Below are 12,537 nucleotides of genomic sequence, written 5' to 3'. Positions count from 1 at the left end.
AGTGCAATGGTGACATCATACACATCCAACATGTTGGACGTAACGAAAATTGCAACGTTATAGAATACAATATGACAGAATGTATTAGAATAAAAAATTGCATAAAAAACAATGGATCAAAAATGGCCACCAGGGTTAAGGTCAAGGTCAACCAAGATGGTTGCCGTGACATAATCCGATATGGCAACCGTAACAAGTGCCACGGTGTGCCTGTAAATACCAATCAATATTACTTATAGGGTTAACCGTTTTCCAAAATTATTGTTAAATAATAAATTTGTTTTGTGTAGTAGTATTTATTTTTTCTAGTTTCTGACTTTACCTAATTTCCTATTCATCACGAATTTTTATATCACCTTCCTTGGAGACCACTCAACAAGTGTCAAACAAAACACAAAAAAAAAAAAAAAAAAAACATGTGATTTATTTTCAGTACATAATATATATTTCCAGTAATTTTGTTAATTATTATTTTAAAATACGTGTTATTCCTGTACATAACACAATGTTGTTGTTAAGGTCACCAGTAGAATAGCCGGTGTGACGGGCGGTGTCCCGTGGAGAAGACAGAGCGGGCAGAGGGGAGGGGGGCGAGCAAGTGGCGGTAATGTGCGGTAGTTAGTGGGCCGCGGGAGGTCGCAGGGGCCAGGCGCCCAGTCGCCCAGTCGCCCAGTCGCCCAGGCGCGCACCTGGAGGCCATGAGCGACCACGGCGACACCAGGGCCGGGTGAGTCGCACACTGCTGTGGAGGTGGGCCCCGCTGGCCAACATTTTCAAGGCGCATCTCAATCAAGTTTTTTTATATAGGTATAACAATGTCATATAATTTCCTCCTTGGCGCAATGATCGCCTAGTGAAGCTGCCGGCGGCTGGCGATCCAGTGGCGCTGAAGTCAGCACATCCACGCTTAACGTTTATTTAACGGAAGTGTCTTAAATAGTTCAATAATATTCGTAAAGTATTAAATGTCAAGTGCGTATTTAAAAAAAGGTGATTAGTGTGTGTCACGTGGAATGTTATTATATGTAATCGATGTTTTTAAAACATGACTGAATTACTTGTAATACTCAAATACAATAAGTGTATTGAAAATAAATCAGAAGGTGTTTATGATAGAATTATACAAAGTTGTTCCAACACGGCATATCTGAAGTGATATAATTTTATTAAAATAAAATAATAGTTACACCCTTACTTGGGAAACTTTTTGTTATAGGAGGAATAATGTGGATTTTAAATAGTGATTATTAACCTACATTGAAAAAGAAGTTTAAAAATATAGCTTTGTAAGTAGTATAGAAAAGGAGCTGGAGCCGGGTCACTCACGAAATGCTCTGACGTCATGGCGGCCATCTTGGATGAGCATTACCTTGACCTTTGACCTTGACCTTTGAGATTGATGTGACTTTGACCCCGGCGGCCATATTGGATCCCTATCTTGGATACGCCATATTGGATCCACCATATTTAAATCGAGTGCCCCACTCACTCATGATGAAATTTTCGTCACGGCCGCCATATCGATTTTTTTCTGTTCTGCTAGAGGCCGCCATCTTGGAAAAACGTCGACTTTGTTTCTGCTGTTTGTTCCTAGAGAGCGACAGTATCGCTCTGTCTCATCACATAAGGCCGATTTTCCATTACCTACCATAGCTATTATAATCCTTATCGACATATTAAATTTAATTTTTTATGCCAAATACATTGGAAGCGCTGTGATTCGAACCATCGCAGCTCTGATCACTAGGTTGGAAAACATACGCCTTTAACCGCACGGCCATCGCGACATTTACCAGACTGAGATTTAAATAAGGTATATAAATATAACATGCATATTCGGACTTGTAATTTTGTTTAATTTTAAGTAATAATAGCACCGCCTGTTTGAGACAGAACCGACATCTTGTAATAAGTCACAATTGTTGCAATTCGCGTTACTGCCGCCATCTTGGATATTCGTAATTTTAATGCTAGTAATTCCATAAAATATTCCAAAAAATATTTAAAAAATTGCATACTACAAATGTTTAGTTACTTAATTGTTTTCGGTCCTCGGTTCGATTCCCGGCGAGAATAGACCAGTAATTTATTAATATATTTAAAAATTCTAAATAAAATTACTAAAAATGTTTTACACCACACGCGACATTCTGAATTATGTCACCACCTGTATCAATTATCGTGAAAGGCGCCATCTTGAAAATATTTATTTATTATCCGATTTTAATGAAAAAAGTTCAAAATACACCAAAAAATTAACTTATTAGAAAACTAATTGATTATATCGATTCCCGTCCTTGGGTGGAAACCAGTAAGAGCAAAAAATAAAAAAAAAACGACAGATCCTTCCTCCACAGAAGCCACCTACAGACTGACCTACCACCACCAATAACAAGGTATGTATATATCGTCAGCTGGTATGACGTCATGTCCGACACCTTGTCTTCGTCTGTTAATGTGCTGGCGCCATGTTAGTACAATTTTCTGTTCACCATACCTTTGACCTCGTCTTTGGCATTGAACTTTGAACTTGACCTTAACTTTGACTTTGACCTTGAAATTTATTCATGAACTTTTAATTTTACCTTGACCATGAAATTTGACTTTGACCTTGTATACCATCATGAATCCGTTATTTTATGTTCAGTACATGCTACCAGGAGCTACCACCTGCTAGAGGACATTGCCACCATCTTTTTTCGTCTGCTGGAGGACACCAACTTGTGTGTACTCGTCTTATAGAGTAAATTACCATCATGCTAGTTTTATTCTAGCCCACTAGAGTGCAGTTATAATTTATTATTACCGAGGTGCCCTCCATCTTTAAATTTAGGCGCCATCTTGGAATCGTGTAATTATTTAGCTAGAAATGCGAGGAAAATTCCAGAATTCACCAAAAAGAAATTACAATCAATTTACAAATTGATTCAATCAATTCCTGTCCTTGGTTCGATACTTAAACAGTGAAAAGTGTGACTAAATATTAAATAAATTTTATATTTTAGTTTCCATTACCTTTCTCAGAGTTTATTAATCATTATGTCTACAAAAACAACTCAAGAAAATATAACTCCCCAACACATTAAATATGGTATCGATAAGCCTAACATGAAAGTCTAGTTTTTAATACATAGAATAACCTTTAAATGTTTATATACAAAGCCATCCATACATATACACCAAGCGTCTTCGGACCGCAGACATGTAAACAATGAACACACAATACACACAGTACACACAGTAAACGGAATAAACGCACAGTACACACAGGAAAACGGAATGTACACACAGTACACACAGTTTAACGGAATGTACAAACAGGAAAACGGATGCACACCAAAAAAAGGAATGTACACGCAGTACACAAAGGAAAACGGAATGTACACACAGTACACACAGGAAAACGGAATGTACACACAGTACACACACCAAAACGTATTGAACACACGGTACACACAGGAAATGGAATGAACACACACAGTAGCGGAAACACACTGGCTTAGTAAGAAATTATAATACAAGAAATAAAACATTAAATTTTTACTTTCAGTATTTAATTTATTTCTCAACATAATACAAATACAAGTAAAACAATCCATTATTGTAGGCCTATGCAGCTAGCTTCCCTCAGTTCATCGAGTATGAAGGATATTTCTTTCATGCACGAATAGTTTCCTGCATAAAGCGAGCGATGTAGAAGTCTTAGCCGGTCAACCAATATGTTTGGATCTTTCCATGATGTGTAATCAATATCTACTACCACCAACTTCCTTGCATGCTCATTATAAATACTTTTAATATCACTATCGTCCCAGTGATCATAATAAGCTTTATCAGATTTATTTATTATAACACGTCGTTTCCATCGTTTCGGTCTCAGGACACCGCCACATTCTACGATCTTGTCAGCTTTAGGTGCTTCATCACAGTGTATGCCTTTGTCATCAGCCTCAGAGTCACTGTAGCAATCACCGTAGAAGGCATCGTCTTCACCCAGATTACCGTAAGAATTCGATATCGATGATGTCGAAGTGTCTTCATCGTATTCATGATTCCTTTTTAGGAGTCCATAATTTTTACAAAGTAGGAAAGATCTACTTGAATTCGGCTTGAATATATTCTCACTTTTCACGTTAAGAATTCTTTCATTGTCTCCATTCTTCAAAAATCATCAACGTCCTCAATTTAAGTTCTTTGTCGAGATCGGAACAGCCACGAACATAATCATTCCCAAGACAAGGAAATTTATTGTCGTAATGCAGATCACTCTCCTTTATTTTAGTAGATCCATCGATGTCAGTAGTATGTAATAGGGCATACTGGCACAGGCTCCAGGCGGTAGAGCCGGGAGCCGGTCAGCCATGTTGAATTCTGACGTCACGGCGGCCATCTTGGATGAGTGTAACGGGACACAGCGTAACGGGACAAATAGGACATTGACATTTGACCCTCAAAACTAGTCAAAATTGGGCAAAATTTGCCCAAAATTTCTCAAAAATCACCAAAATTTCCATTTCTAAGGAAAAAAATTCCGCCAAAAATTCTCAAAAAATTCCACAATCCAAAAATTAGGATTTCGAAAATCCTGAAAAGTCGTTTTGCCCTAGAAAGAACCCAAATTCCTAAAAACGGCTTATGCATCCATGTCTAAAGCCTCCGGTAAGCCCTTTCTAAGAATAAGAATACCATGACCGCCATCTTGGATGATGACGTCACCGTTGCAATTTCCGTTACGGTCGCCTACATTAACTTTTTTTTATTTATTATCCGATTTTAATGAAAAATAAAAAATAAAAATCATAAAAAAATTAAATTAATAAAATTTTAATGAAAAACATTATTAAAAATTGTACTTTTACGATTCGGAGCTCGGAGTCCTCGGTTCGAACCCGACGAGTGCAAAAAAAATAAAAATGGCGACCGATCCTTCCCCTGTGGTGGGCGCTGGCAGACTGACACCCACCACTTTGTTAATAGCATATTTAATATCCGACAGTTAGCATGACGTCATGTCAGCCATCTTGTCCTCGTCGGCTGGAAGCCATCATCATTGTATCGTCTGCTAGAGTGCGCTGATGCCATGTTAGTTTAATTCTTATCCGCCAGAGTGCAGTAATCATTTATTATTACTGTGACACCCGCCATCTTGTCATTTGCCCGCCATCTTGAAAATCCGTAATTATTTAGCTAGAAATTCGGAAAAAAATTTAAAAATCATGAAAACAATTAATCTATCGAATTAAATTATAAAAATATTTAAAAAACACCGTTGCACTTTTCGTTTCTACAGCCATCTTAAAAATCCGTAATTTTAATGCTTGAAATTCGGGAAAAATCCCAAAATTCATAAAACAATTCTCTCATTTAAGTAATGATTGATTCGAGATTTGGTTCGATCCCTAGGCGATACAAATAATCTTTATTATTATGTAAAAATAATTAAAAAATGACAGGTTTTAAAATAAAACACCACAAGTTCTTTTACAAACATAATATTTATTACTTTATTTCTATTTTACTACAGGGTCACCTGCGAATGTTAGCAATCTTACAAACATTTAGGTCCGCATAGACGTGAAATGACTAATTCTTTGCTTCAATCAGTTTTTACTAGACAGTGTCCAACCAGAACCTTTACAGACATAGTCCTCCTCTTCTTGACAGAGTTTCTGGATACCGTTTTTAACAGTTTGCTTGACATCGTAAGAACTGTAAATTACTGCAGCCGATGTCTTGAATGCACACTTCTTCACTTTGTCATCGAACGGATACGGCTTTCCATATATACAGTCCAACCACCAGTTAACCTTCAAAGGTCCGTTTGTTGCTACGTCATCAGTAAGCTGATTGATTATGTCCTGTCTGATATCATCAAGAAAATTATAAATGTCCTTCGACTCACTTAACGTACTTGGATAATAGTAGTCTTTCAACGCTCCACGAAATGCAGACTGTGCCAAGTAGTAGCCATTATCGTTTACTTGTAATGCACCGAACACAGTCTCAGGTTTATTTTCATGTTCAGACGCCATAGCAATCGGTTGCTGCACATCTGTTTTTTTTTTGCTTATACGCTCACGAGTCACAAATCTAAACCGAGGAGTCGAACTCTCTACAAGTAGTTCAGCAGTAGGCGCACAGACTTCAAGTTTACATTTTTCGCATGATGTCGCAAACTGTCAATTCGAGTAAACCATTTAAGGGACTTCATGCGAGAAGGATTCTTCTTGCACTTACTCCTCTCATGTCTTCGTGCATCATGGGAAAATGCGAACGATGTATCACAGTAGCTGCAAGGATACCGTGGTGATGAAGTCGAGCCTTTCAGACCTGATCCAGATACTGGTGTTGCAACAGTAGTACCATTTCCAGGCATACTCTTATGAACATCAATACATCGTTGTTGTATAGAAACCTTTACTTTCTGCCGCACAGCAGCGCCTTTACATGTCTTCAAGTGCGTTTTCATATTATCTTTTCTGGAAAACTGCTTATGACACTTCTCACAACCAAACATGTTGCGAGGAGGATTCTTAGCACATTCTCTCTTCTCGTGTCGACGAGCATTGCTGCTGTTTGAGAAAATCTTGTCGCAGTAACGACATCGATGTTTGTTAATTGTTTTCGATTCGCTATCCATTGAAGTCTCCATCGAGGGAGAAACAGCGTTCGGCGAGGTTTCCTGTACAGCCAGCACTACCGACATTAAAGTCTCTTCTGCTGGGGGTATCTCGACTGTTGAAGTCTCCTCCAGTGTTGACGTCAACGTTGCTAACGGGATCGTCGCTGACGTCATGGTTCCCGTAGTCGATGGTACAACCTCCATCGAGTTCGACGTTAAAGACGGTAAAGATGCCATCGAGGTCTCAAGAACAGCTAATTGACACGACTTATGCACCAGAAGAAACAAACTAGACGATCCTTACACCGCCGACGTCAGTAACAAACTGAGCGACCTGCTGTCTAGGACTCACTTATATACACCCTATCGTGAGGAAGAACATAAATTGAAGGATGCTGATGGCTTCGGGAAGACTGAAACTAATAGAAGTATCAACACCGTGATAAGCGAGAATACATTTAAGCCTTTATTCAGTAGATCCTCCATTCTTTGTAAAAATGATGGACTCCTAAAAAGGAAGCATGAAGACGATGAAGACACTTCGACATCAACGATATCGAGTTCTTACGGAAATCTGGGTGAAGACGATGCTTTCTACGGTGATTGTTACAGTGACTCTGAAACTGTCGACGTGATCGAAGACTGTGATGAAGCACCTAGAGCTGACAAGATCGAAGAATGTGGCGATGTCCTGAGATTGAAACGATGGAAACGTCGTGTTATAATAAATAAATCTGTCAGGCTTGTGATGATAGCTTGCTCGATGATGAAAGTTACCCTGAGGTTGGTTTTAAAACGGAAGACACCAGAGACCATAATATTTATTATAAACGTGCAAGGACGATGGTGGTAGAAGAAAATGGTTACACATCATGAAAAGATCCAAACATATTGGTTGACCGGCTAAGACTTCTACATGGCTCGCTTTGTGCATCGAGGAAGTTACGTCCATACTCAAAGAACTGAGGAAAGTTGGCTACATACAATAATCATTTGTTTAAATGCCATGTGTGTACTATTGAAAAATAAATTAAATATTGAAAGTAAAAATTTAATGTTTTTATTTCATGTATTCTGATTTCCAACTAAGCCTGTGTTTCTGCTACTGTATGTGTGATCATTCCGTTTCCTGTGTGTTCGTTCCGTTTCCTGTGTGTGCAGTGTTTACGTTCCGTTTTCTGTGTGTACGTTCCGTTTCCTGTATGTACTGTGTGTACATTCCGTTTCCTGTGTGTACTGTGTGTACGTTCCGTTCCCTGTGTGTGTACTGTGTGTACGTTCTGTTTCCTGTGTGTACTGTGTGTACATTCCGTTTCCTGTGTGTACTGTGTGTACATTCCGTTTCCTGTGTGTAGGGTACTGTGTGATCATTACATTTATTGCACGTAAATTGCTTGTATTGCGCGTACATTGCGTACATAAGGTGTTGGAGCTGATGGAGCTGTTGGAGCACTTGAAGCTAATGGTCAATTGAAGCATAGGAGCATAATGTAGATGGATCTGATGACGCGAATTGTAGCTTTTGGAGCCTAGCGTATATTGGAAGGATCGAATTAATGAAACGAGAACGAACCATAACTCATCGAATTTTTTTCGATCATATGATCCTCTTTTTTAAATGTATATTTGACGCTAGTATTATTGTAAATGGTTCTTGGATTGACTAGCGTATTATTCCATACGGTGCATGTATATAAGTGAGTCCTAGACAGCAGGTCGCTCAGTTTGTTACTGACGTCGGCGGTGTAAGGATCGTCTAGTTTGTTTCTTCTGGTGCATAAGTCGTGTCAATTAGCTGTTCTTGAGACCTCGATGGCATCTTTACCGTCTTTAACGTCGAACTCGATGGAGGTTGTACCATCGACTACGGGAACCATGACGTCAGCGACGATCCCGTTAGCAACGTTGACGTCAACACTGGAGGAGACTTCAACAGTCGAGATACCCCCAGCAGAAGAGACTTTAATGTCGGTAGTGCTGGCTGTACAGGAAACCTCGCCGAACGCTGTTTCTCCCTCGATGGAGACTTCAATGGATAGCGAATCGAAAACAATTAACAAACATCGATGTCGTTACTGCGACAAGATTTTCTCAAACAGCAGCAATGCTCGTCGACACGAGAAGAGAGAATGTGCTAAGAATCCTCCTCGCAACATGTTTGGTTGTGAGAAGTGTCATAAGCAGTTTTCCAGAAAAGATAATATGAAAACGCACTTGAAGACATGTAAAGGCGCTGCTGTGCGGCAGAAAGTAAAGGTTTCTATACAACAACGATGTATTGATGTTCATAAGAGTATGCCTGGAAATGGTACTACTGTTGCAACACCAGTATCTGGATCAGGTCTGAATGGCTCGACTTCATCACCACGGTATCCTTGCAGCTACTGTGATACATCGTTCGCATTTTCCCATGATGCACGAAGACATGAGAGGAGTAAGTGCAAGAAGAATCCTTCTCGCATGAAGTCCCTTAAATGGTTTACTCGAATTGACAGTTTGCGACATCATGCGAAAAATGTAAACTTGAAGTCTGTGCGCCTACTGCTGAACTACTTGTAGAGAGTTCGACTCCTCGGTTTAGATTTGTGACTCGTGAGCGTATAAGCAAAAAAAAACAGATGTGCAGCAACCGATTGCTATGGCGTCTGAACATGAAAATAAACCTGAGACTGTGTTCGGTGCATTACAAGTAAACGATAATGGCTACTACTTGGCACAGTCTGCATTTCGTGGAGCGTTGAAAGACTACTATTATCCAAGTACGTTAAGTGAGTCGAAGGACATTTATAATTTTCTTGATGATATCAGACAGGACATAATCAATCAGCTTACTGATGACGTAGCAACAAACGGACCTTTGAAGGTTAACTGGTGGTTGGACTGTATATATGGAAAGCCGTATCCGTTCGATGACAAAGTGAAGAAGTGTGCATTCAAGACATCGGCTGCAGTAATTTACAGTTCTAACGATGTCAAGCAAACTGTTAAAAACGGTATCCAGAAACTCTGCCAAGAAGAGGAGGACTATGTCTGTAAAGGTTCTGGTTGGACACTGTCTAGTAAAAACCGATTGGAGCAAAGAATTAGTCATTTCACGTATATGCGGACCTAAATGTTTGTAAGATTGCTAACATTCGCAGGTGACCCTGTAGTAAAATAGAAATAAAGTAATAAATATTATGTTTGTAAAAGAACTTGTGGTGTTTTATTTTAAAACCTGTCATTTTTTAATTATTTTTACATAATAATAAAGATTTTTTGTACCGCCCAGGGATCGAACCAAATCTCGAATCAATCATTACTTATATGAGGGAAATTATTTTATGAATTTTGGGATTTTTCCCGAATTTCTAGCATTGTAACTACGGATTTTCAAGATGGCTGTAGAAACGAAAAGTGCAACGGTGTTTTTTAAATATTTTTATAATTTAATTCGATAGATTTATTTTTTTCATGATTTTTAAATTTTTTTCCGAATTTCTTGCTAAATAATTACGGATTTTCAAGATGGCGGATAAATGACAAGATGGCGGGTGTCACAGTAATAATAAATGATTACTGCACTCTGGCAGATAAGAATTAAACTAACATGGCATCAGCGCACTCTAGCAGACGATACAATGATGATGGCTTCCAGCAGACGAGGACAAGATGGCTGACATGACGTCATGCTAACTGTCGGATATTAAATATGCTATTAACAAAGTGGTGGGTGTCAGTCTGCCAGCGCCCACCACAGGGGAAGGATCGGTCGCCATTTTTATTTTTTTTGCACTCGTCGGGTTCGAACCGAGGACTCCTAGCTCCGTGTCGTAAAAGTACAATTTTTTAATGTTTTTCATTAAAATTTTATTAATTTAATTTTTTTATGATTTTTTTTTTCATTAAAATCGGATAATAAATAAAAAAGTTAAAGATGGCGACCGTAACGGAAATTGCAACGGTGACGTCATTATCCAAGATGGCGGTCATGGTATCCTTATTCTTAGAAAGGGCTTACCGGAGGCTTTAGACATGGATGCATAAGCCGTTTTTAGGAATTTGGGTTCTTTCTAGGGCAAAACGACTTTTCAGGATTTTCGAAATCCTTATTTTTGGATTGTGGAATTTTTTGAGAATTTTTGGCGGAATTTTTTTCTTTAGAAATGGAAATTTTGGTGATATTAGAGGAATTTTGGGCAAATTTTGCCCAATTTTGACTAGTTTTGAGGGTCAAAGGTCAATGTCCTATTTGTCCCGTTACGCTGTGTCCCGTTACACTCATCGAAGATGGCCGCCGTGACGTCAGAATTCAACATGGCTGACCGGCTCCCGGCTCTACCGCCTGGAGCCTGTGCCAGTATGCCCTATTACATACTTCTGTCATCCATGGATCTACTAAAATAAAGGAGAGTGATCTGCATTACGACAATAAATTTCCTTGTCTTGGGAATGATTATGTTCGTGGCTGTTCCGATCTCGACAAAGAACTTAAATTGAGGACGTTGATGATTTTTGAAGAATGGAGACAATGAAAGAATTCTTAACGTGAAAAGTGAGAATATATTCAAGCCGAATTTAAGTAGATCTTTCCTACTTTGTAAAAATTATGGACTCCTAAAAAGGAATCATGAATACGATGAAGACCCTTCGACATCATCGATATCGAATTCTTACGGTAATCTGGGTGAAGACGATGCCTTCTACGGTGATTGCTACAGTGACTCTGAGGCTGATGACAAAGGCATAGACTATGATGAAGCACCTAAAGCTGACAAGATCGAAGAATGTGGCGGTGTCCTGAGACCGAAACGATGGAAACGACGTGTTATAATAAATAAATCTGATAAAGCTTATTATGATCACTTAGACGATAGTGATATTAAAAGTATTTACAATGAGCATGCAAGGAAGTTGGTGGTAGTAGATATTGATTACACATCATGGAAAGAACCAAACATATTGGTTGACCGGCTAAGACTTCTACATCGCTCGCTTTATGCAGGAAACTATTCGTGCATGAAAGAAATATCCTTCATACTCGATGAACTGAGGGAAGCTAGCTACATAGGCCTACAATAATGGATTGTTTTACTTGTATTTGTATTATGTTGAGAAATAAATCAAATACTGAAAGTAAAAATTTAATGTTTTATTTCTTGTATTATAATTTCTTACTAAGCCAGTGTGTTTCCGCTACTGTGTGTGTTCATTCCATTTCCTGTGTGTACCGTGTGTTCAATACGTTTGTGTGTGTGTACTGTGTGTAAATTCCGTTTTCCTGTGTGTACTGTGTGTACATTCCGTTTTCCTGTGTGTACTGTCCGTTCATTCCGTTTCCTGTGTATACTGTGTGTTCATGGTCTATGTGGCTGTAATTGTTTATGACCCGGTCTCTGTCCGAAGATGCTTGGTGTATATGTATGGAGGGCTTTGTACATGTACATTTAAAGGTTATTCTAAGTATTTAAAACTATACTTTCATGTTAGGCTTATCGATAACATATTATATGTGTTGGTGAGGTATATTTTCTTGAGTTGTTTTTGTAGACATAATGATTAATAAACTCTGAGAAAGGTAATGGAAACTAAAATATAAAATTTATTTAATATTTAGTCACACTTGTCACTGTTCAAGTATCGAACCAAGGACAGGAACTGATTGAATCAATTTGTAAATTTATGTAAATTATTTTGGTTAAATCTGGAATTTATCCAGCATTTCTAGCTTAATAATTACACGATTCTGAGAAAGCACTCAAATTTCAAGATGGTGGGCACTCTAGTGGGTTAGAATAAAACTAGCATGATGGTAATTTACTCTATAAGACGAGTACACACATATGATGGTGTCCTCCAGCAGACGAAAACAAGATGGTGGCAATGTCCTCTAGCAGGTGGTAGCTCCTGGTAGTATGTACTGAACATAAAATGTC

At 38.6% G+C, this 12,537-nt stretch overlaps 1 protein-coding gene across 1 annotated transcript in view; it reads left to right on the top strand.

Moving 5' to 3' along the window:
- Window positions 1-626: 626 nt before the first annotated feature.
- The window catches only part of LOC134535736 (serine/threonine-protein kinase OSR1), a 275,004-nt gene continuing 263,093 nt past the window's right edge, over window positions 627-12,537 (top strand). The window contains exon 1 of the mRNA XM_063374969.1: window positions 627-727. Within this exon, the coding sequence (XP_063231039.1) occupies window positions 699-727 (29 nt within the window). The 5' untranslated portion in view covers window positions 627-698. The remainder of the gene's footprint in view (window positions 728-12,537) is intronic.

The sequence above is a fragment of the Bacillus rossius genome, chromosome 10 (assembly GCF_032445375.1).
Source record: "Bacillus rossius redtenbacheri isolate Brsri chromosome 10, Brsri_v3, whole genome shotgun sequence".
NCBI classification, from domain to species: Eukaryota; Metazoa; Arthropoda; class Insecta; order Phasmatodea; family Bacillidae; genus Bacillus; species Bacillus rossius.
This window is presented reverse-complemented; position numbering and strand designations above follow the sequence as displayed.